Source organism: Hypomesus transpacificus, chromosome 23, assembly GCF_021917145.1.
Source record: "Hypomesus transpacificus isolate Combined female chromosome 23, fHypTra1, whole genome shotgun sequence".
NCBI classification, from domain to species: Eukaryota; Metazoa; Chordata; class Actinopteri; order Osmeriformes; family Osmeridae; genus Hypomesus; species Hypomesus transpacificus.
Window position 1 is genome coordinate 13,094,809 of NC_061082.1, and position 25,534 is coordinate 13,120,342.

Sequence of the window (25,534 nt, forward strand, 5' to 3'; positions counted from 1 at the left end):
CATTCGTCGGAACGTCAACATGCGTCACGCGTAAGTGCTTTACAAATCCAAGGCCTTCAAAATAAAGGTCACGGTTCGTTCACCAGCGTCCGCCGGGCAGCTTTACAGTAAAATTGGTTATTTTTCAAATTCTCGCTTGGTAGGTTTAAGCTACATCGGTCGCAATCTATGTAACATAACGTTTATTTGTGCAATGACTTGGTGTTTGTAAATAAACAGTTATTGACCCAGTAGGCTATAACAACATTCAATGCACTTTGACTTTTTAGTTACTCTTCTATTCTTTTGTGGTAGTGAACCTTATACGTACAAAAATGCATACTAAGAAAAGCAACAGTTAAATCAAATCAAATCAAATCAAATTTATTTGTATAGCCCTTTTTACACGCAAGCATGTCACAGAGGGCTTCACATGCGCCCATAGAACTGCCCCTCAACCAACCTAAACCCTCAAGGAAGACAAGGAAAAACTCCCAGAAAAACTCCCACCGGGAGAAAAAATGGAAGAAACCTTGGGAGGAGCAATTCAGAGAGGGATCCCCTCCTCCAGAGACGGTTGGTAAGAGAGAGGAGCAGAACACAAGCTAAGCTAAAGTTTTAGTGGTACTTTTTTTTTTTTTAATACCGAAGATTTTTATGAGGGCTAGTTGGTCTTTACACTAGATGCGATTGCATTTCATTTCGCGAGAATGGGCATTATTTTTACATAACTTTTTTGTCTTTGTGACCTTTGTAACGCATGGATAGCTTTACAGTCAACTGTAGTCTGCTCTTAATTATATTGTGGCCGTTCTTTGTTAGAGTGCACCATCGATCAACTGTCGGAGTGACAAGTCTTTCCAGTTTATCACGTGGGTAATATACCCTTTCACAGTAGAAAGGTCAGTTTTCCTTGGAACAACAGAATGTCAAGAGGCTCATATGTTTGTTGAAGACTAAAGAGCGTATTGGTAAAGCGCATTAATTCATCTGTTGCCTGTGTGAAAGGTAAATGAAAAGAATACAGAGGCAAGCTTGTAGAAGGGCTGCAGTTGGAATCAGGACAACACCATGGGTCAACAGGATTATGTTGTACTCTAACAGCTAACATCTTGCATGAAAGGAAGACACAGTTGTGTGTGTCCACTAGTTGGCTCAGAATGAAGGAAATGTAAAAAATAACTTTATGTGTCCTTCCAGGAAGAGGGAAGGCACATAAAGAAGATTAACATTGATCATAAACGGGCAGAGAGGAAGGTGTGCCAGGAGGTGGATTAATGTCACACTCATTTTAATCCTCCCAGGCACAAGCTGCTCCATCTTGGGCTAGGCTCCGCACTTCTGTGTATTGTATTTGCTAGATTGGGGACAGGAAATGACTATTGGGACAGCAACTGGAGTACAGACTAGACTAACCCAATGCCTATATGGCAAGGGCTTGGGAGAAGGGGCTGGGACTGGACTGGAACCAACTGTAAGCCATGGACAGGCAAGTTAGAGAGAGACTGGACTGGTGCTTTGGAGAAGGGCGAGCGAGAGTATTGTTTTTTGACAGGCTGTCTTCAGGCTGGGGTTATCCGCCGCTGACAGTGCACTGAGCCTGTCTCCAGTCTGGTTGAAGGCTCTGCTTGTGCATTCCCGTCACGTGGCGCCTCTTTCATCTGTTGAATATGTACAGTGTCTGTTTTGACACAAGCCAGAGGAGGAGCTGACAGAGCCTCCTTAGTGAACTGCTCTCTTTCTGACACAGCTGGGCCATGGTTGTCTCGCTCCACAGCCCCACGACAGGGCAGGTCATGGGATAGGGTAGGGTGAGGGCGGGGGGTTCTAGGCTGGGCTATGGAGCTGGATCAAGACCCCCAGAGCAAGGCTCTACATTTAAACATCCATAACATCCCATGTCCTCACCTCTGTCTCGGTCTCATACACACATACACACACATATTTTGTACCCCAATGCATACCTCTCTCCGCCATCTCCCCACACGTCTTTAGAGGCCATTTGTCTCCCCTTCTCCCTGCTTGCAGGACGAGACAGCTGACACGCTGATGCTTCTGAGTGTAATGAATAGGCTGACTGGGTCTATCCGCTGCAACACTTTAGTCTCTCTCTCTTTCACTCACTCACTGGCACTTGGTTTCTCCCTCAACTCATTTCAGCCAAGATGGAGAGGGCAAGCTACTCTGGGTGCCCCAGGCTGACATGGGAGTGTGAGAGCAGTGTGTTTCACACTGTAGGCTGGGGTGGAATACAAGTGATGGATGTCCTCCCCACTGGATCTGTTGTTATTCCTGCCAACTCTATTTGACAACATTCACTCCGATTTGTTCCCCTCTCATACTTCCACCCAATCTTTCACTTTCAACCTAATCTCGCTCCTCCCCTTCTATTTTCCTCCCACCTAATCACCTTCCCACTGCCTGGTCTCACTGGGGGGGTGACTGGGAAGGTCCCCTACTGTTTGATTGGAGCAGCTCCTTCAGGCATGGGGTACGCGAGTGTTGACACCTTACAGCAGACCCCCGACTGGCCCCCACCCTCCCTGTGATTGCAGAGGGCTTTCTTTGCTGATTGTAGTGGGCGTTCCAAATATGCCTTTTGACATTGCTAGAAGAGTGCCCTGAACAACTTTTGATTAATAGCTTTTGAGACAAGACATGTTAATTGACATTTACATGAGAGTATTTGGACTGGATACTCTTTAACAGGTCTTATTCATGTTCAACCTTTCTCTTTAAGAGATTAATTGTACATCAAATGTTCGAGAAGTCCCCAAAATGGCTGCATTAATCATTGTTTACCTCACACAGTATACCATCATTTTGCATTTCTCAACAGAAATGCATTTCTCTCATTTTATTCCTTTTCATAACCTCTTCTAGTCGTTTCCTCCATGACATTTGTCTCCCTCTGTCTGACAGTGCCATTAACCGGCAATAAGACCTGACATTTCTGTGCGCTTCTGGGGGAATTGGAACCACTCTGTTCAATACTCCAGCCTGTTGCAAAACAAAAGCTACAGACTGTGAGAGAATGCTGTTGAAATGAATGAACACAATAAGACCAGTCTATGAAGACAGATTATATTTATTATACAGACAGGAAGCATTTCATCATCGTAGGTCCAATTTAAGAATTCAGTAAAAAAAAGAGGGACAATTTAAGATATGCATTGCAGAATACAGATCAAAGGGAAGAAAGGTTAAACGGAGGTGAACAACAAAGAGGAGACCTCTGACCACTTGTTTAACCATAGTTGTCCTCTTCCGCTCCATCCCTCTAGCCCGCTTCCATTATTGATGCCCCCAGACTCTCATCCTCTCTGCTGGATCTCCTGCATGCCAGCAGAGGGATAAGGAGAGATGCAGATCTGACCTTAGATCTCAGTGCTGGGTCATCCGCTCAGTGTGTCCTTTGCTCTCTTCTCCAACTGCTGAACCCGCCCAGTGGCTCCCCGAGTAATCAGGCCCTGGGTCTGAGTGGGACTGAAAATCCACCCTGCTGCATTAGTGCTTTAGAGATGGAGAGAGTGGCTGTTTTTCGAGGGGAAGAGAGGATGCCGTGGCGGGGGGGGGGGGGGGGGGAGAAAGGGAAGCAGAGACTCCTCATCTCATATTCCTCCTCCTTCTCCTCCGTGTCCTCATTTTTCCTCCTCATTCTCCTCCTTGTCTTTTTCCTTCTATTCGTCCTACTTTTATTCCTTTCTTGCCCTTCCTGTCACCTCATCCTCCTGTTTTTCCCGTCTATGGCTGTAAAAAAAAAAAGAAAAAAAGATTTTCGAATATGTACATTTTTACCACTTACTGGGTTTGGTATCCTCTATGTCCGCCATTGTGAGCGTGCCGTTGTTTAGCCACCCAGGGAACAGCCGTGTGCTTCCCTTTCTGCCATGACCCTATGCTGAACATCACTCTCATGTTCAGTCACCAGTGATGCTAATATAAACATGTCACAGCAAGTGATGCAACCCTGAAATGGCAGCCTTCCCTCATCCAGCTCGTCTTGGCTGCTCTTGCTGTGATGTATGATCCTCTCCCACACTCACACACACACACACAGACACACACGCGTGCACAGGCGTGTACGTACGCACACACAGGTCCAAGGCTGATTTCATTTGCAGAGATGGAGATACAAGAACACAGCAGCGCTCCATATTGACATGATCCGAGTTGGTTTATGCTAAATGTTTGAAATATAGGCTTTTCTCGGACTACAAGCCCTTATCCCCCCCCCCCCCCCCACACCTTATTTTCTCCTCTTCGCTTCTCATCCCTCCCTATCTCACACTATCTCAGACCGTCTCTCTGTGTCTCCCGCTTCTTCATCCCTTGCTCTCTTTCCCTTTATTAATCTGGTGGAGGGATGGCCTATGACCATTGCACAATAACTCTGTGCGTAAGAGCGTGTGTCTGATAGACTGCAAGAAGAAGTGTGCGTGTCTGAGACACGGAGAGAGAGACTCTTCACCTTCACTCTGAGTTTCATCTCCTGTGCTGCCTCGTTTTCAATCAGAGCTAATGGAACTGCTGGCACACACATACACACATACAAACACAAGCCCAGTCCCTATTTCTCAGCCACGATCTGCAAACCACCACATTTTCTCCCCTCTATACACAGCCCTCAACTGACTACCACGGCCAGACAGAATGATTTACTCAAGAGACGGACAATGTCCGACAAAGACTGTCAATGTTTGTGGGTGTGTTGTTGATGGTAGATTTATTGTATGGGAGTGTAACACTCTACTTATGCTGTCCTTTTGTTTATCAAGAGGTTACTGTTTAATGAGCAATTTGGAATCTTTGATTTTAAATGAATTTAGTTGGCCAGGGGCCTTAACAAACTGCCTTAACACTTTGTTGAATGACACATTAGTGATAGTAGGGTTAAACATGAAGACATTGAATGTCACCTAGCAGGAAACGATGTGTTATACTTCCAGGTCAGCACAACGAGCACACTCTTTCATTTCATTCTAGCCACAGCAAAGGGACTCCTCAATATGTCTTCAAATAATTAAGGAGCATCGCTCACCCTGGTGGGAAACAGCCATGAATATCAACAGTTCCATTAGTGGAATTACTCTGGTCAAAATCCCAGAGGGAGGGGCAGGGAGAGGGGAGGGAGCAGGGGAGAAACGATTATGGGAGTAAGAAAATGGGGGGAAAGTTAAAAAAAATGCAGTGTAAGGAAGCTGTGAGAAAAATTAATTGTTAGATTGGATCGAAAAGAAGAGGTGAGAGGAGAGAGAGAGAGATAGAGAAAGAGAGAGAGAGAGGGAAATCCACAGCACAAACACATTTCTTCAAACATCCTTTGGAAGACGCCACAATTGGTGTCAGATTCCAATCCCATACAAGAGCTCCATAGGGACGGGTCCCTCTCGGGAGGGACTCTATAGATGACAGGATGTTCCACTGAGCTAATTGACTACCCTTATGGAAGAGAGAAGTGGATGGAAATGAAAGCACTGCAGTGATAAAGCTACAGTCATTCCTATGGAGCCCTCGGTCTATGATGAGAGAAGGGAATGAGGAAGGATGTGTGGTCCAGTCTCTCCAGGAGAGCTTCTGAGCCAGCCGCTGACACCGCTGATTCTGCATGGAGCCAATGTGCGTCTCAGTGGCCGATCGAACTACCCTTATCGTCTCAATCCAACCATTAATCCACCAATTAGCTAATGACCACATATGATGCAGCCTCTGAGCGTGTGTATGGTCCATGCGGATGGTCGGCTCACGTCCCTTTTGACGGGATTGTTTCTATGACTACGGCTGGAGATGAACAGACCATTAGGCCCAGATGGTGATATACCTAATGGTAATGCATGGCCTGTAAGAGAGCTGAGATCTGGATAGTGTGTGTGTGTGTGTGTGTGTGTGTAAGGAGCAAAGTGGATGATGTTAAAGGTTAAGAGTGGTTAGCTCTTTGGCCTTGGTTCACACATGCTGCACATCTCACACTGTCAGCAACTCCTCAAAAATGATCCCATTTGATCCAGTATCCATTTTTACGCCACACGTTGAGTGTGGAGCAATGTTTGAACCGACTGAACTCTGAAACTGAACACTGGCCTAATCAGTCACGTCCGTATGACTGTAGCCTGGCTGGTAGCATAGGTCACCCTAGCAGGTTCTCCTGAAAGACAGATAGTAGCTGTCCACTGGTGAGGTAGCTAACCCGTGTGTGAGTCATTGGCTGTATGTTGTGGAACTGTGGATTCCCACATGCTACATTCCTACTGTCTAACCCCACCCACCCGCCCCTCCCCACGTTCCATGTTCCAGAGAAACTGCTGTGCCCAGCCCAAATGTAATCCAACAAGACCCAACATCAATAATATATTAGTGGCCAGTTAGCGGCCTAAAGATATCAGTATTGATTTGTTGTTCCTGCTCTGCTTTTTTAGAGACAAATCGGCTCTCCACCCCTCTCAGGCAACCCATTTCATTTCAGAGAAAGAGAGAGTGAAAGCCTTGCATGGTAGTACAGTGGTTATTGGCAGGGTGCTAATGACGTAAAGAAGACCTTGTTGCCATGGTACACTGCATTGGAGAATGACGCAAGAACTAAGTCTAACAGTTCAAGATGTCATTCGGGTCTGCAGTCGGCTCTCGGAACTGCAAAAGCACATCCAATATTTCTATTCTTCATGTCGTCATTAACCAATCGCCCCCTTCTGTCAGGACCACACAGGAAGTAGACAGAGTAATGAAGTAAGGTTGACAGGGTACTGGGTACTGAATGAGTGGCTGGTTGGTTTCCTTGGCGCCACCTCAGTTCTTTTTCAAAGAGCGGGCCCAGGTCTGAGGGAAGCTAGTCCCCCTTTTCGGACTCTTTTTCTAATTCTATTTTGGACAAGATCGATGTCCCTCTCATTTGTCCCTATGCTCTCTCATTTTATGGTAATGAAATGTGTTTACTGCTGGGAGTTACTGCCATTGCTAAATCCCCTCTGCCTTCAAAGCCATTAAGATGATCCTTACCACCTCCTCTCTATGTCTCTATGTCTCTCTCTCGCTCGCTCGCTTGCTCTTTGTCTCGCTCGCTCACTTGCCCTCTCTCTCTCTCTCTCTCTCTCTCTCTCTCTCTCTCTCTCTCTCGCTCTCTCTCTCCTCTCACTCTCTCTCTCTCTCTCTCTCTCTCTCTCTCTCGCGCTCTCGCGCTCTCTCTCTCTTTCACTTAATCAAAGTCCATCTTTTGTTTTATTTCAGATTCATTCTGTCAAATGAATCGATGCTCACTAGGCATATTTATGCATTGGTTAGGAGAGTGAATCTAAGATAACTGACAAGCCCAGTGAATACTAATGTGGCATTTATTGCACATCCAATTTGTTAATGCATCACCCATCTGCTTTGTACCAAGACCCTTTTTCCTTGGTGCTTTAAGTTTTTCTTTTATAGGATAACAGACTGTAAGACAGTTAATGCTGGACTCGCAGAGCTGCATGTTTCATTCAGAAGTTTCCGGTTATTTATTTGTTTCCTCTCGACACATGGCTTACTAACAGCAGCCTGACTGCCTGTGTAACCCTGTCATGTGATATGTGAAAGGCTTCAGGGCTAAATATATCAGTAGCATTCTCAAAAGATCAGAATAGCCCGTACCTGCTATTAGCCAATGTGGGTCAGCCCCTGATGTTGCCAAGTCTGACTGTTAGACCTATAGTTCTGAGGCCAACATTTCTCATCATGAGAGTTACAACCTACCTTAAGTGCACTTGAAGCAGCTATACAACATTATGTAGGCTTAAATTGATTTTCTGTTAAACTAGGTCACCTGTGATGTGTTTATGTCATGTGTATTCCGTGCATTGTCTTTATCTGGGGGAGGAGAGACACTTCTTGCAGTGTTATCACTTCAACCTTTATAGCCATTCCCACGCATTAAAAAAAACTGTTCCTGTTTTTTACCTGTAACAGAGGGAGTAACAGGATTAGTTTATGATAGATCCAATTATCTTCCCTTGTTTGGAATCAACAATCTGGTTAGCATATGGCTGCTTCCTGTATGAAAAGCATAAAGGATAGAGGGGTGAATACAGAACATGTTGCGGTAGTTCCATCACATCAAGATTTTCCTAAACAAATTAGTACAAATGTCCTCTTTAGGCATGTTTAATCTGACAGATCTTTCTCTCTCTCCTTCTCTCTCTCTCTCTCTTTGTCTCTCTGACTATATTCCTCTCTCTCATTCCAGTTTGATATGCAGCAAATACATTATGGGAGACGTCACTTAAGAATCACATAAATATTCTCTTCACCCCGACAGGCCATTCTGAAAAAAAGGATGGCACTGAATCAATAGCCTTCCAAGCCCAACAGAGATCTAGCCTCATGAAATAGATGGTCGCTGCACCATTTTAGATCCAGCTGGTGTTGTAACACTGAAGAAATGCACGCAAATAATCAAAAAGCATCCCCCAAAAACAATGGACCACTATTGGGCACATAAGTGTAGGTGAAGTTTACCGTATGGAAATGTGGGTCACCTGAGCCTAACCCTTCACTGTATCGGGGATTGTCCCCATGGCAGCGAGCGTAACAAGATGAGTGGCTCAGCACAGGCTGGCTCTAATGCACTGGCACTTCAAATGTCCTCCTTACTCTCTACCCTCAAGCTTATATAAGGAAACTAGCACAGGCTTTTAGTCGATTGTATTATAATCGGGTCAAAGATTTTGGTCAAATGTGTCAATTCATCTGTTTGTCTGTCTGTCTGTCTGTCTTTCTATCTGTCTGTCTGTCTGTCTGTATGTCTGTCTGTCTGTCTGTCTGTCTGTCTGTCTGTCTGTCTGTCTGTCTGTCTGTCTGTCTGTCTGTCTGTCTGTCTGTTTGTCTGTCTGTCTGTCTGTCTGTCTGTCTGTCTGTCTGTTTGTCTGTGTGTCTGTCTATGTATCTATCTATGTATCTGTCTATCTTATTTGTATCAGTAATCACCTTGGGGAGTGGAGCCTCCCCTCTGGCTGAAGTTTATAATTAGAGCTGGTTGTGCTGCTGGACTCTGTTTCATCTCATTAATTAATCAATAATTCTGTGCATCGAATCAATTAGACATCAGCTGAGGGAGACAGGTGCCCAACTGGGGCCAACCCACTGGCCCCTCAAATAACCATCTGATACAAACACACACATTTACACCCAGAGGCACCACAAGATCATGTTCTACCACTGGTTCCATGATACAGCGAGAGAAAGTACCGACTGTGGTAGACTGAAGTAAGGGGAGATGGACGATACTTGAACCTGAGTTCTGAACTGCTAAATACTGAAAAAAAAAAGAAAGAAAAAAAAACACATCAGTGGATCAGAGAGAGAGAGAGAGATAGGAGAGAAAGAGAGAGAGAGACACAGAGAGAGAGAGAGAGAGAGAGAGAGAGAGAGAGAGAGAGGAGGAGAGGGGAAGAGAGCCAGCAAGCCAGTCAGAACTGGCACGGCCCATTCCAAACAAGTCAGGCGTCTGTGGTTGCTGTTTCCTCGTGACACGATGAAAAATGAAAAACACTTTACTCGGCTGCGCTGCTGGTATCTGCCAGCCCCTCTGCTGTCTCTTAAAGGGGTTATTGATGGTCGGGGATGCAGATGAGAGGTGGAGGAGCAGCTGTCCTCTCTCTCACTCCCCGAGTACATTCAAGACGTCCTCTCTGGGCACAACCATGCTGGAGAACCTGCTGGTCAGTAGCCCTGTTTGTCTGTCTCTGTTTGAGCCCCTATGAACCATTGAAACGTGAGCACTGCTACTGACAGGCTGGAGGTCTCTTCGGACAGAAGAAGCTCAACACACTTGTAAGTGTACGTACACATGCAGTAAACATACACATATGTAGGCTACTTTATGAACCGCACACACACACACACATATACTGTATACACACACACAGATACACACATATATATCTCTGACAAGGAGGAGGCCCCAGATAGCCACTCCACCTGATTCATGGAGGACGTAAAGCCAACAAAAATAATCAAATAAATAACCAACGTTGGTCAACAGCTACAGTACACACACACGCACACACACACACACACACACACACAAACACACACACACACGGTCTGCCCATCCGTCTCTGCCTCGCTTTGCCTCCTCAGCAGATGTGTGTGTAGAGGGGGATATTGGCCGGCTAAATCCCAGTCTATCATGTGTCATCTTTAAATGACAGCGTCGTAAAGCATTAGGAGGGAGCAGCGAGGGCTGTGCTGCCAGGGGTTTGTTAGCAGGATGGATGAGCCTGTCTGAGGCGTGTTTCCCCTGGAAAAGAGCAGCCAGGAAGCTCATACCAGGTAGAGAGAGCAGCAGGTACACCTCAGACACAGCACCTTAGCAACAGGTGCTCTCGGCTGGACCCGGAGAAGAAGAAGAGGAAAGCGAGGGGAAAGAGGAAAGAGGAACGAGGGAGGAAAGAGCTGAGGGGAACAGGAAGGAGGGAGGGCAAAAAAGGAAGGGAGGGATGGTGGGAGGGAGGGTGGAGAAAGACATTTCTCCCGTGAAATAGAAACGGATGTCTGCTAAAGGAAACGTGTCCCGTAAAGATCCCAACGCAGACGTTGTTATGCCACCCTCAATGGACTGTTTTCTGTCTAAAGAAAAAACATGTTTTAACCTTTCACATGCTGGTTGGGAAGGTTTTAGGAAGCAGTTAGAGAGAGGTTGAGAACCACAGAAGAAGAACCAGACTGATTTACTAGGCTTCTCCAACACACACAGTGTTACTGTTACTCCAAGGCCTCCAGCCCTCCACCCCTTCCATGCCAAGCCATCCCCCCACCCCCTTACCACCTCTTACCCCACACGCTCCCATTTCAGCTCCCTTCCTCAACTGAATCATTCTGAAAGACACCCTCCTCCCTCCTCCTCCTTCCTCCTCCTCCATCAGTGTAATGTAATTTGTGCATCGAAGGTCAGCTGGGTTCAGCGCCACAGCCAGTTATTACGTTACCGCTGCTTGGCGAGATTCGGCGCCTGTCAGCTCACCAACGAGGAAGAGAAGCAGGAAGCCCACTGTAAAGGCTCTAGTTGCCAGACTTCAGCTTAACGAGGGGAGGCAGGCAGAGTGATTATGTATGACGAGGACTGTGTACATTCAACTGCCTGCATAGGTGGGATAACTAAGCAAGTAAAATACAATAAATAGCATAGACAAAATAATGTGTTTATTGGCAAGAACACAAATATTAGCAGGCCAATAGATTGGTACATTTTAACAACGTGCAGTTATTAGACCCAGGCCAGTCTTCACCATCTGAGTCTCTAAGTGAACCTAATGACCCAGTATAATCAACCTTTAGACTCAAGGGACAGCTGAATGAATCCATAACTGACAGCTTAAAATAAAGCAAAAATTAAAGTTGCATCTCCCCTCCTTTCCCCCCCCCCTCCCCTCCTCTCCTCTCCTCTCTTCTCTTCTCTTCTCCTCTATTCTCTTCTCTTCTCCTCTCCTCTCCTCTCCTCCTCAAGCTTATTAGGACTTAATTGAAGCCAGGCTACTTACCGCTGATGAGATCAATGTAAGGATCACTGCTGGACACACACCATTTTCATTAGTAACCGCAGCTCGATATTCAAGCAGGTTCTGGAAAAATCAATGAATATGGAGGTAATAAAAAAGGATACACATTTCATCTGATGGCGCCACTGGAAAAAAACATTGGTGTTTCAGGGTCAAATACCATTGATCGACAAGTTACGTAATGGCATATATTTCAATAGACATATTGAATTGGAAAAAGTGCCATGCCTAAATTAAATAAATTTGGTCTTCAGATCATATTGATCATATTGTAACTCTACCATCAGGCTGGCATGAGAGAAAGAGTGTAGGCATAGACACACAAAATATTAAATGTTGAATCGACTTGAAAACATTGTCAAGTAATAAATGTTTATGACAAGTAACGACTGACCCTACACAGCGTTAATCCCCCCCAAAATTGAGTGCTTTAAAGTCACACATGCAAACAGCACACACAAAACACTCAAATATGCACAGGCAATCACACACACACACACATTCACACACACACTCCTTGTGTCCACATCCAACTGGGGTGTGAAAGCCTTCCTCTAAGGGTGCAAAACCACTTCAGGGTAAGGCCACCCAGTGATAGGAAATCAATGAAGGCTTCATATTAGGCAACTGGGCAAGAGGGCAACTGTCAATCATTATGTCACTGAAGGAAATTCTACCCAGTGGAACATTCTGGAAGAACATCACAAGAGGAAGCCAACTGACACTCCATAGAGTTATGAAAGGATATAGGAAATAAAACTGGTGCAATCATGTTTTTTTTTAAATCAAATTATAAAAGGAAACAGTATGTTATTGACAAGGTGTGTGTCTTTGTGTGGTTTTGTGTGTCCCTGTATGTGTGGTGTGTGTGTGTGTGTGACAGGTAGACTTTAGGGCTGATGCAAAGCAGGAGAGAAGCTGGCCAGACCAGAAGCAAAGACAGCAGTCGATACGTCACTCTCTCTCACACACATACACATATACACGCACACAAACACACACACACACACACGCGTGCACACACACACACACACACACACACACACACACAAGCTCTCCAGTGGAAATAGAGCTGACAGTATACCTGCGGCTCCAGTCTGACAGCAGGAAATAGAGACCTGGAGAACTGATTGTATAAATGGCACCAACTATAACTGTTTCATATGTCGTGTTTTGAACAGGCTCCATCTCAGCCTAACCTCATCGAGTACAAAGGAGATGACTTACAGTATGAATGAATTATAAAATCCATGTCTTACTATTTCGAAAGCCTTCCAGGCTGAACTTACAGTAAGAAGCAAGGACAGTATTCTCCCAAACTTTTCCTTTCCACTCAAAGCTAACCGTTTAGCAAGGTTTCAGCCGTAGTTAGTTGTCATTAGCAATATACTAACCTGAATAAGAAGTTACCAATATGTTGTATCCCGTCAGTGTATCCTTGTGGCCCCACCCTGCTAGGAAGGGCTGCCAAGGGAGGAATCTGGTTAGCATGGTTAGTACTGCTCGCTAATGAGAGGTGAAAACCTGGAGAGGCTCAAGACTGAACTGTGGGGATGAAGCAAGACCAACATGCATGGCTAGAAATGGAAGGAAGCCTCAAGTCTGGACTATGGAACACCTGGTCTAGCCCTGACACATCTCAGTGTAGAATTTCCATAGAATGCTCTCCTTAGCTCTTTCTCAGATCGTATATTCCAGAAAACGGGTAGGTCAAATCAAGCAATGTGGTTGGTTCATGACGTCTAAATCCTCTCACAAGAGAGTGTAAGAAAAGGTTGAAATGCGTGAGTCTCACCGCGAATGCATGAGACTTGAGAGCCCTGTAATGTAATCAATTTAATGCTATAGCCTGTCATGAAAAAAGAAATGTTAGCTGCTAATGTGAATGCTGCATAGAAACAGCCCTGCTGTTGTGCCTATGTGCAGGCAGCCAAGAGGGCCTATTGAATTGCGGAAGAAAGTGTTCAATAATTGTTTTGTTTTTGTATGGGGAAGTGTGTCTATTACTTTCATATTGACATGATTGATGAGTGTTTTATAATAGACCTATGTGCCCAAAAAAATATATGAGGAATAATACACAACACAGTGTGCTGTTGTTGCGACGGGGCTAATTACCCCATGAGGCGGAGCAGTGGTATATTACCAATGCAATGCTTAAAACAGGGTCCACTGTTGTGGGCATGTAGTATACTCCTGGCCAGGATTGAGTGTTGAGCAGCCTGTATACCTGCAGTAACTCTTGCTGTAATAACTCTCCCAGCAATTTATGTTCCTGTCTGTGATCGTGGACGTTAATAAACTGTTGCCCTGCAGCTTGGGGGAAGGCTGTGTGTGAGTGTGTGTGTGTTTGTGAGTGTGTGTGTGTGACCGTTAGCTTTTTACCAAATTGACATCTCAGTTTTCTTTTAACGACTGGACTGGAAGACAGGCTTCATTCAAAGCAACAAAAGCACAGAGCAAACCGTTATTGGACAAAATGGTCAATCCTCATTGGCTTAGGAGCCTGTAGTTCTACATGTGTAATGGACTCAACTCCCGAGCAGGAAGGACAAGGAGAAGGGCATGGCTTAGTGGGCGGAGTCTTTGTGTCCATCCAGCACATCTCTCTTGTGAGCTAATGGAGGCACAGTAAATGGTCCCACCCTCCCTCCACCCCCTCCTACCATCCTCCCGCTCTTGTACCCACCCCCTCCATCTCCTCCCCCTTTCTCTCCATCCTGAGGAGGAGAGGAGCACTTAGTGTAATGTAAATAATGTTGGCTATTTCTAGACCCTGCTGCCCTGATTGGAAAATCACTTAATGGGCCAACCTGCATTGCTGTAAATTACATCATTCTCATTATAATTCTGTTCTTTCACCTATCGTTCTCCCTCTCCGTCCCTAACCCTCCTTGTCTTTTTATTTTCTGTCCCCGATCCTATTCTTTTATACCTCTCTCTCTCTCTCTCTCTCTCTCTCTCTCTCTCTCTCTCTCGCTCTCTCTCTCTCTCTCTCTCTCTCTCTCTATCTCTCTCTCTTTCTCTCTCTCTCTCTCTCTCTCTCTCTCTCTCTCTCTCTCTCTCTCTCTCTCTCTCTCTCTCTCTCTCTCTCTCTCTCTCTCTCTCTCTCTCTCTCTCTCTCTCTCTCTCTCTCTCTCTCTCTCTCTCTCTCTCTCTCTCTCTCTCTCTCTCTCTGTCTCTGTCTCTCTCTCTCTGTGTCTCCCAGGTCACGCTGGCTGGAGTAGACAGATGAGGATGTGGCACCCAGTGCTTCTTATAGATCCACTGAGACTCATATCCTTGCCTGTATGACCAGGATGCACTAGGCTCAGGAGATCTCCCACTCTGCAGTCGGTTAATGATGAAGCTCTCCGAGGACCACCTCTCGACACGCACACAGGAAAAAAACGGTCTTGAAAGTAACTTTGAACTCTTTACCTTGGACGTGGGCAAAAGGGGGGGCCTTGCTGTCTGTACGGTACATGAAACAACATTTTGCATAGTAAAACAATTGTTTGACATAAAATAGGGAAGCGTATAGTCAAAGTATCAATGTTTTAAAGAAGACCCTTCTAGTTGTATTTAATCAGATTTGTTTAAATCTACTGGTATATTTTCTGGAAGCCAATTATTTCAATTTAATAGTGCAATACATGAACTGCGTCCAGTGAGGTTGATGTAAAATGCTTTTGAACTCTTCTCCTCACGCTCTCCTTAACTTGTCACCAAGGATCCCTCTCATGGCAGGCTATCTCCATGGCGATTTGATTAGATTTATAAGATCCCAGAAGAAGAGTTTTAGGGTTTGAAGGACATCCAAGAGTGTAATTAGGTTTCTTTCACCACTGCTTCCTACATGTCTTTACAAACACTACTGTGTTTAGAGAGAATAAGTCATGAGCTGTGCTCTGGGGCTGTGTTCATCTATATGTGTGTGTGTGTGTGTGTGTGCGTGAATGAGATGCGAGTGTATAAGGGACACAGTATGGAAGGACATCTAGGGAATTTGGTGTCGTTTCAAACACGGAAAGAATTGCAACGTCTCGTGGGAACGAGCTGCGGGTGTGAGGCCCTGCAGCCCTGGCCTCGGGTGGTCTCCTGGTGACAAAATGGAGGAAACAGTTATATGCCCGTACACACACACACTAACACTGACACACACACACACACATTGAGAGTAATCTGGGGCTTCTGATGACTAATAAACACAGTCATTCGCAATCTAATGATCCAAAATATAAAATCATGAAAAGGGTATACAGGGGATAATACTGCATATGTTTAAGACGTGATTAGTCCTAATTGTATCCATTGCTTCTCAGGCAGCAACCAGAACATCGCTGGGTTGTGGCTTATATCACTCATAACAGCCACACCTGGCTACTGTGAGTAGTTTGGAGTATGACACTTTGAGATGATACATGGACGCGTCTCTTCGCCTGTCCCCTGAAAGCTTCTCAACTTCCACTACAAAGCAGGTCTGACACTTACATTAATAACTAAGGTGAAGAGGCAACATCCCCCCTTCTCCCCATGTTCAGTATGATGTGTCTTTATGATCAAAATCCACGGTCTATGAGCTCAGCATTAAGCTTTCTGTGTTGGGTGGAAGGACTCGAGGGGTGGAAGGGTGGAGGGTGAGATGCACACACACACACACACAGATGCACACACACACACAGAGATGCACAAACACACACACAAACACACACCTACACTCACAGACACACGAAACATTACACCCAAGACCTGCATATCAACTACGGGACCATGCATCCTTTGTCTGCTTCTCACTATTACTGTAAGAGTTGATTTGATGTCATGGATGTGACAATACGGATCAGAGAAAATACAAAGTTTCTCACAAATAGTAAGATGACTGCTAGGCAACGATTTGTTTGGCTCATTACATTACAAATGGTTTGTTTGTAGACCTACAGTAGGGGGTATATCAGCTTTTGCAAAGCAACGTTTGAGGAACGTCTCAGAAAAATCGTAAAAAGCTGATTCAAAAATGTATACAAGTATCATGTAAATAAAATGCACACTGAAACAAGCAATACACTAAAAGACTGAATGACAAGTAATCAATGAGCTAAATCATATAATTTATTTAATTCATCTCACATAGTCATCACTATTTTCTTATAGACACTGCATAAATAAATAAATTCTTATATAGCTGTAATTTCACCTCATCAAACAGTTAAATCATTTCTAAAGGCGCATTGAAAGGTCTATTGACTTTGTTCATATGTTGTGTTTGCTATACACATATTACACAAAAATATTGCCATTTATAACATTGAACCACAAATATAGGCCAGCTGATCAACTGACATGAAGGTGTCTTTTTTTAAATATTTGTATTACTTTAAACAGTATTTTTTTTTTTATAGAACATTGCACAGACACTGCACAGCCGTCTGGGACGAGGTCTATCTGATAGTGAGTTTACATTTACATTCATGTCTAATGAGACTGAAACACAACTGACACCTTGCATAGCATCAGACCAGCTCTCCAACACGAGAAAATTAAGGCAATTCAAACAGAATAAAACAGATCACGTACTGTACGGACGGACACCATCAAACTTTATCCACGATACTTTGAAAGGAGGGACACAGAATAGTGCAACCAGAGAACAGAAACACGTCACAATGTCCAAAGAGTTAAAATCATCACCAACTGTAAATCGAAATCATTGCCTGCCATCGATCTTGCCTGAACTGCTATGTGTCAACTCTACACTCAACTCTAAGGTATTCTGACTCATGATGTAATCCCTAAAGAGCGATCTGTTCTCAACCAAGAGTTATACCCTCCACCAGTTAGGAATGCCATCTACCTTAAGATAATAAGCAGTGTTTGTACTTTTCTGGATAATTACCTTACTCTGAAGGACCAGTTCTATTTCCCAACACTGACACAGTACTCACATCGACACCTGCTGCACTGCTCCTGCCTAAGATCCTAAACTCCACTGGGCTAGTGTTACTGGCTATCTACATAGATATGATAGCTGCAGGTAACTTAACTACATAGCCACCTTTCATCAGCTCTGCTGTCAATAAAGGTTCAGGGGAGAGCAGGAGTAAATTGTCATTGACGAGAATTGGACGCCAACCACTTTGACTGGCAGGTTGCACTGGATTCTAACCTCATTTCTACAGATAACCTAAAGCTGTTTTATTGGAACTACCATAAAGCACCCACTTTAGTTAGACTGCACTCAAATTGTGTGGAATCATACTACCATAAGGTTTACCTCTAAGATGATTGTTCGGTTGTCTAGGTCTCTGAAAGGGGTTTTGGCACATGGTCAAAGAGGACTAACTTAAGATTTGGCTTCTCAACCCTGTTTAGATAAAGTTTGCGTTCAGTACTGTGAGTAATGTGTATGTCCTGACTTGTGTCTAGTTTCTGTGTGTAAGTGGATTAAGACTTACGCAACTAAAACATCAACCTGAAGATCTGTTGATCTTCCAATAAATCTCCATCAAAAAAAAAAACATTGAAATCATTTTACATATCTATGTACAACACACACGCTAAAAACATTATTGCTCTATTATAAATTGGTTCTAAGCAAATGAGGTTAAAATGGAAGCAGGTTTCATACATACCCACTGGATGTAACTTGATCACACACACCCAAACACACAGACATGGGTGTGTAAACTGTACCGCGTAACTCCATGGTTAGATATTGCACTATTCTCTTCTCAATCACGGCAGTTTCTTTGAGAGCGCTCCACGGTGAAAGACAGATGGGAGGACAACTCTGTCCTGTTACTGTACGTATCTTTATTTCTGTAGCAGCACTGAAAGAAAACTAAGATGTGGAGGGGGGTGGGCGTTTAGGTTTCAAATAGAGACAGAGTGAGAGTTTGTGACATGATAGCAACACGTACAGAGAATGATTCACTGGATAAAACCCGGTATGAATCTTCTGGGGTCTGGGTCCTAAAGTCAGGTTCAGGGTCCAGATCTGGGTCCGGTTCTGCGTCCGGTTCTACTCGTGCTCGTTGTTGGACTCTGGGCTGGACCCGTCGTCACTCAACACCTCGGTGTTGGTGAAGGAGGCAGCCAGTGCCGTGCTAAGGGGTTTGACCGGCGCCATCTCTGACAAGTTGATGTTGTCGTTGCCCACCAGCGTCGTCTTGTCCATGTTCTCCTTGCTGTGCTTAGACACCACCGCGTCCAGGAAGTCGTACTTGTGCGACAGCCTCCCACTCTCAAACAGGTACTTGGCCAGGTAGGAGACGCCCACGTTCCCCAGGAAGGAAGCCAGCATGGAGATCGTCTTGAAGGGGAACCTCTGCTGGATGAAGTGCTCCACCTCCCCTGTCGTGTGGTGGATCTTCGATTGCCTCACCCAGCCGGGGTAATAGATGAAGGGGGGCAGTTTCAGGTAGGGTTCTCCCCCTCCGATGCGGAGCAGTAGGCCGAACACGTAGGCCGCGACCGAGCCGTAGGTGTTGGTGCCCTTGACGAAGAGCACGCTGAGCAGCTGGGGGAAGATGATGACGTAGACCAGGTCAGAGCTGAGGTACCACAGGCCGTACACCGTCCCCGTCAGCAGGGCCATGGCTGTGGCCAGAGCTCCAAACACAAAGATGGTGATGCGCATCACCCACACAATCTCACGGTCGGTGGCCTGGGGGGGGGGGAAGAACACGGGAATGGAACATGGGGGGGAGACATGAGGGGAGGGAAATAGGGAGAGGGACATGGGGGAGGTGACGTGAGGGGAGGGACATGGGCCAGAATAGACTTTGAGCTCTGAAGTATTTAGGATTAGGGTTGGTAGTTATTTATGAAAAGATATGAAGTGTGTATTTAATAGTTTTGAGTGTGTGTATTGATGTACAGTATACGTCTTTGTGTGTGCGCTCACACTGACTGACCGACTGTCTGAAGGCGAGTTGATAGATGTTGCGTGCAAACATGGAACTGGCCGAGAGAATGGATGAGTCAGCTGATGACATCACAGCAGCTGAAACAGCGCCAAGACCAAAAAAGGAGATGTAGGATGGGCACAGGTGTTGGAGCACTATAGGAAGGATCATGTCTGATTGGTCCTTGTCTTTAGGAGGAATAGCCCCATACGTTGTCTGGTTCCAGTCTGGAATAGAGAAACAGAGGGACAAATGATGTTTATCAAATAGACTTTCAAGCAAACAATCTCTCAACTTTATGTATTTATGAGTCTTTTTTTTTTTAAATAAAACTGCCCATGCAACTGAAACCAAACTGGTTATGAGCCTTTTACATGTGTCTTGTACTTGTAATGCGAGTCTAAGTAGATATCTGATAGTAACCTTTTCAAGTTTTGATATATACAGAATATGCATCTACTGAGTATCTCCAAGGAATAAACTGCAGTTGAGCCAGATTTTCTTTTATTGTTGCCCCAAGACAGCAGATGGCATAGAACATGTCTATCAGCAGTCCCTCACCAGAGGAGCAGATCCTCCTGTACCACGTCATCCTACGAATCCCATCATTCCACTCTCCTCCATCCCTACCCATCCTCCTATCTTCACATGCCACCCCCCCCCCCCCCCTCTCTCTCTCTCTCTCTCTCTCTCTCTCTCTCTCTCTCTCTCTCTCTCTCTCTCTCTCTCTCTCTCTCTCTCTCCAGTCGTTCTCCAGAGCTGAGCAGTCTGTCTATCTCCCTCATGCGGACCTTAGCAAGCAGATGTTGATTAATAATAACGGTAACTTTGATGAAAAAGCCTCTGATCAGGCACATTAATTAATCTTTCCTCAGATGTAGAATTCAGAGGCTTCCTCTCGTCAGATGAGACTCCTCCACTCAGCCTGACAGGAGCCGTATGGTGCGTTTGTTGTTTACACCCAAGAATCCTGTCTGCTTTAAACATCTGAAGTGAGGTAAACATGTAAATAAGCTAATGGTGAATGACATGTCTTTGGATAAAACACCCCACTGCTAATTGTTTGGAATACATTTGTGGATATGTCTTCTGAATGTCTTCTGATGTTTCAATACTGGAATTCCTTTGTCTGTGTGTGTCTGTTCCTCTCCCTTTATTAGTCTATGTGTTGTTCTGCCACTCCTATGAGTTGTGTACATGTGTGTGCAGGTTTTGTGCGTGTATGCATTCTTACCTGTGGAAGCCCCTATAGCTCCTATGAGGACAGAGGGCACAGCCATGACGAGGCAGCCGAAAGCAGCCAGAAAGGAGAGCACCTGGGCATAGGTAGCTGAAGAGGCAGAAAGAACCCGTTGAAAATACACCTGCCAGGGAATCCCCCCTAACATCTAGGAACAGAAACACCATCGTAAATACAGACACCAAACCAATAACCAGAACAGTACAGTTAGCATCTACACCCTCAGGACACTGGCTAGCCTAATCAAACTGCAGTTGGGATCTCCATCAATCAATGTTAATGAATATATGATTAAAGGACATCCCCTGAGAATCATCATCCTACATGTTTTTAAACAATCGTGTTGTTATACTGTGTCGTTAAAGGATGGGTGTTGAAGGCTTCAGCTGTGAAGACTTACCAGAAGACAGAAGTTGTCGATCCACAGCCAGGTGTCAGCTGGCTCTATCTTGCCCAGCCAGGGGGTCTGGTAGATGATCTCTTTGGCTGTGACACCTATGTCCGACACAGCAGGGTTGGACAGGGCAAAAGGCACACTGATCCACTAAAAGAGGAGAGGACACAGTGTCATGGTATTGTGCTGAACCCACACTGGACAGGTCATTCAAAAAAGCAACACAAAAAAAAAGACTTTCCAACGCAATGCAAAGGTATACAAAAAAGAAGGGTACTATAAGAGCTGGACTCAAATGACTGGAACCTTCTTCATAACTCACCAGACCTAGGAAGATACAGAACAGTTGCACCACGTCAGTGTAAGCCACAGAATACAGCCCCCCGACCAGGGTGTAGAAGATGGCAATCAGAGCTGAGATCACCACTGACATGTTGATGTCAATGTCCACGATCACACTTAGAGTTGCCCCTATTCAGGCAAAAGGACACGAACGGGTTCTTAGCAAGTATTGGGAGTTTCAGAGTGGTTGAAGTGTTCAGGCCTGTACTACATAGACTTACAAGGCTACGCATGATAGATACAGTTCAATAAAAGTCTACACAACTATTGCTTACCCAATGCGGATAAAATGGCAGCGGACCAGAAGATCTCTCCCATTAGAGCGGGAATGAAGAGCAAGCCGCCCATGCGCTTTCCATAAATCTGCTGGAACGGGTCGAGCATGGTGACGTATCCTCGGGAGCGCATAGGTTTGGCAAAGAACAGGCCACCTACAGTTCAGCACACAGAAGAATTACAGAGATGACCAGCAATCCCGGTAACAAGATTGATCGTAGCTTTCTTTGAGCCAAATCAAGGCCATTTGACTACCATTGAAACATCGCAGTATCCACGATCAATCACTAAATGAAGGTTGCGCTTGACATTTTATAGTCCAGTGGACCCACGTTTTGATCAATTAAGAAGAACAAAACAAACAAAGGAACGCGGAGTTGATTGTGGTTCATTAATAAAACACGGAATGACAAATCATGTTCATTAAAATATAAATAAAGTGAGTGTTGATATGGTCTTACCTACAACCAAACTCAGGGCGTATCCAAAGGGTGCTTGTGCCCAGGCCAATCCAAAATCAGGCAGGTATACATACTCCGCCGTCCCGTTGATGTAACCCCCTCCGACCCAAGTGGCTGATGAACACGGAAGATGGAAAGATTACAATATGGGGACTGAAATATTTAGCAAATATTAAAAGTAAACTAGACTACTCTTTTAGACAAACAATTTTTTATGTTACGATACACTTCATTGCAGATCACATATCTTTTTATATATTTTCCCAAGATTGTGTTGTAAATGTGCAATGATAAAAGTGAATAATTACAAATATTCAATAGAAATTGTTCTCATTGTCACGAGCATTTCTGTTAGTTGCAGGAAATAAATAATTGATTATCCCCCCCTTCTTTAGACTGCACCTTCGGGGTCTTAAATTAAAATAACATCAAAGGCATTGGTTCGGAAGTGCGGTTGGAGTGTTTAATTAATTCTACCGTTAACCGTTGATCTTGCATTTCTGTTACATGTTACTAATAACATTGGTTATGTATATTTGAATGTCCATGTGGTTTTTATTTACAAAAGGGTCCGTACGTAACGGTCAGGGGTGAATCTCAATTAAGCATAAACATTTTCCAGATGTTCGATTGAATGTTTGAGTTTTTTTGTCAGTCAGCGAAAGAATGATAGGGTAAATAGGACGGAAATAGTTAGAGAAAGTGCCACAATGACTCTCAAGTCAGGCGCTGGACAAACCTTACCGGTCATTGTAAAGCCGCCAACAAATAAACCAATGTCCCTTCCTCCAACCATGATGGTCTCGCTCCGGTCTGTGCCTTCCGAGACCCCGGCATTTTTGTTTTTCCACGCGGCCCATATTCCCACGACGAGAATTAACAAGTAGAAGACAACAATCGCCACTAGCCCCTCCGCGTGGATGGTCATCTTCCACTGCCGAGATCAGGTTCTGCGCGGGGACAGGAATTTCATTGAGAGCTGCACGAGGGAGAGGTTTAGAACACAGCTATCAGAGTGAAGTGAAGACATGAAATGGCTCAAACAGTATCATTAGCAAAGTAAACTACAATTGTATTTTTACACTTCGGAATAACTCTTATAGCATTTTATTTTTGCTTTCATTTTAGGGGTCTGAAGTGGAAGCCTAGATCCATTTTGCGCGTAACTCTTATTTGACGTACTTTTACAATCTAGATTCACTTACAAACGTACAGAAAACACTTGAGTAATCATTTTAAAGGGTAAAATCGTTTACATTCTTATCATTGTTTTTGTTTGACCACCTTCATGGCTGTGCGTAAAATTCACTTTACATTTGTCGGAGAGTGCGTACAGTCAGTAGGAGGGAAATGGAGGTCCCGTAGCCAAATGTAAACCCAATGGGTCTCTCGTGCAGCGTCACCAAAATCAAAGCTGCACTTACCAGCTCTAATTCATGCTGACATTGGGTTTTTAGGATCGGTTGAGCTGCAGTTATATTGACTTCCCTTCAAGACTTCCTTCACCTCTCACACCCACATTTATTTAGACGTATTGCACGTTGTCATTATTAAACAACAGTTGAAACACACACAGTTACAAATAACAAATCTGTTCAATCAACTGCAGAACAAGCAGACCAGCAGGGACAGAACATCATGTACTACAGTAAACTATAACCAGTCAAGTCCGCCTACCTTTGGAGATGGGTCAAAACAGGCAGTCTGGCAAAGATTCCAAAACTCAGAGCAACAGACACTTTCTATAAAAAAAGGCTGGGAACGCAACGTAATCCTCGCCACCCATGCGTAATTCTGCTGCCCGTGTTCGTCAGACGGCTGCGAACGGAGAGGTTGGCGTCAGAAGGCTGGGATGGAGGGGGTCTTTACAGGATGTGAATGGAGTGGTGGGCTTGGTTTATGAATAGGGGTGTCAGTTTGGGCAGATTAGGATTGTCTCTGAAGGTCTTTCAGGAGAGGACAGAAATAACATTTAATTGAGAATGGCATGACGCACACCCTTGGGAGAGCTCTGGAATAAAACATCCGGTATGAGGGGAACAGTTAAATTGCCAGGATACATAAAGGTGATTCATTCTCATACAGAGCCTGTTGGTGGGAATCAGGACATTTATTCTGCAAACGCCAGTGAAAAGCCAGCCATGAGTGTAACGCAAAGGTTTTTAATATCACTGCCTCAAGTAGAGATACACCCTAGACTTCACCAGTAAGACCAACGGGATCACTTGGTTACGCTCGCAGTGTCTTGTCGCAGTGTCTACTTAAAAGTGGGGAAGTCAAATGTATTCGTTTTCTAAGGTTATTTAATGCCAAATACATAAAAATACTAGGCCTAAAAGATGTACCCTTCGAAAAATGTCCGGGCGAACCCAGGATGTATAACTTGGAGAATACACTGGGCTGGCAGGAACACGGTGCAGTCTCTGTCCATGGTGCTGGATTCTGGGGAACTCAAACAAAACTCAACGTTCATGGGGTGATGACGTTTTGTCTGCCTGTTAAATCGATTTTCAGGCCAATGAGTTTTCGTGGATTTTTCTTTATTCGTTTTCTCATTAGATTTCTTCCGTTTTCCATAGGAATATTCAGGCTGAAGTGTTATTTACCAATTTAATTCAGACGGCTGATTTGGCGACAACAGCCACTACAAGCTACTGTCTGACAGGCTGTCAGAGAAAGGATCGGACTAATTGGATGGCTTCTGGCTAAATAATACATAAACATGTCCACTCGCCTGGTGCCGCTATTAGCCATTCGCAGGTAGGCCTAGACAACAGAATATGAGAAAGGAAAAATGGAGCTAGAAAATAATTGGAAAATAGAAAGGAATGTGGAACAATATGCTCATTTGGATAGCAGCACAAAGTACTGCCAAAGAGTAATAAAATATACCCCCCAAAAACAAGTAAGTCTAGTGTAGATAACTGACTATGGAGGCACTGTTTGCATGCTTGGTTCAGGATCACAGAGACTCCAGAACTTCATGTGTAGCTGTCGCCGCCATGTGGTCATTTTAGATATTGTCTGTTGTAAACCCAAACCAGGGCTACTAATCAACATGTGCAGTACAGTTTGTGACATTCCAAGTAAATCAATCAGTTACTGACTGATACAAACAAAATTAAATGAGACAGAATCAATGAAATGAGGAAACACAAGACTGGGTCTTCTTGTAAATGACTGTTGATTCATTTGTAAGATTGTTCAGGAGGTTGAGATGAGACTTAATAGTCTTCAGGTGACAAGGAATAGTTTTCAAGAACTCTGGCCACGAGCGACAGTATAGCATGTAGGTTTATCATAAACGAATATCCAGTCCAATCTAGTATTTTATGATTATGCATCGATTGTTGTTGGGTCATGCTGAACCTTACTGAAACACATTAACCAACAGATGTATTTGTTAACAAGGGGTACTTTAGTAAGCAGAATAT

At 44.5% G+C, this 25,534-nt stretch overlaps 1 protein-coding gene across 1 annotated transcript; it reads right to left on the bottom strand.

Moving 5' to 3' along the window:
* Nucleotides 1-16,176: 16,176 nt before the first annotated feature.
* LOC124485447 (high-affinity choline transporter 1) lies at nucleotides 16,177-23,961 on the bottom strand. Its single transcript, XM_047047066.1, has 9 exons — nucleotides 23,778-23,961; nucleotides 22,845-23,079; nucleotides 22,101-22,214; nucleotides 21,639-21,794; nucleotides 21,344-21,492; nucleotides 21,028-21,171; nucleotides 20,622-20,775; nucleotides 19,397-19,614; nucleotides 16,177-19,146 (listed from the first exon to the last, which is right to left on the bottom strand). Exons 2-9 carry the CDS (start codon nucleotides 23,026-23,028, stop codon nucleotides 18,502-18,504), a joined length of 1,764 nt encoding a protein of 587 aa, XP_046903022.1. The 5' UTR covers nucleotides 23,029-23,079; nucleotides 23,778-23,961; the 3' UTR covers nucleotides 16,177-18,501.
* Between the last annotated feature and the right edge of the window lie 1,573 nt (nucleotides 23,962-25,534).

Bases quoted from the DNA above. Each gene is read 5' to 3' on its own strand.
- LOC124485447 (XM_047047066.1), bottom strand. From the start codon at position 23,028: ATGACCATCCACGCGGAGGGGCTAGTGGCGATTGTTGTCTTCTACTTG. The intron at 21,172-21,343 runs GTGAGTTATGAA...CTCCTCTTTTAG, and splicing joins TCTGTATCTTCCTAGGTCTG to TGGATCAGTGTGCCTTTTGC. The intron at 19,615-20,621 runs GTAAGAATGCAT...TCTCTATTCCAG, and splicing joins AGCTATAGGGGCTTCCACAG to ACTGGAACCAGACAACGTAT.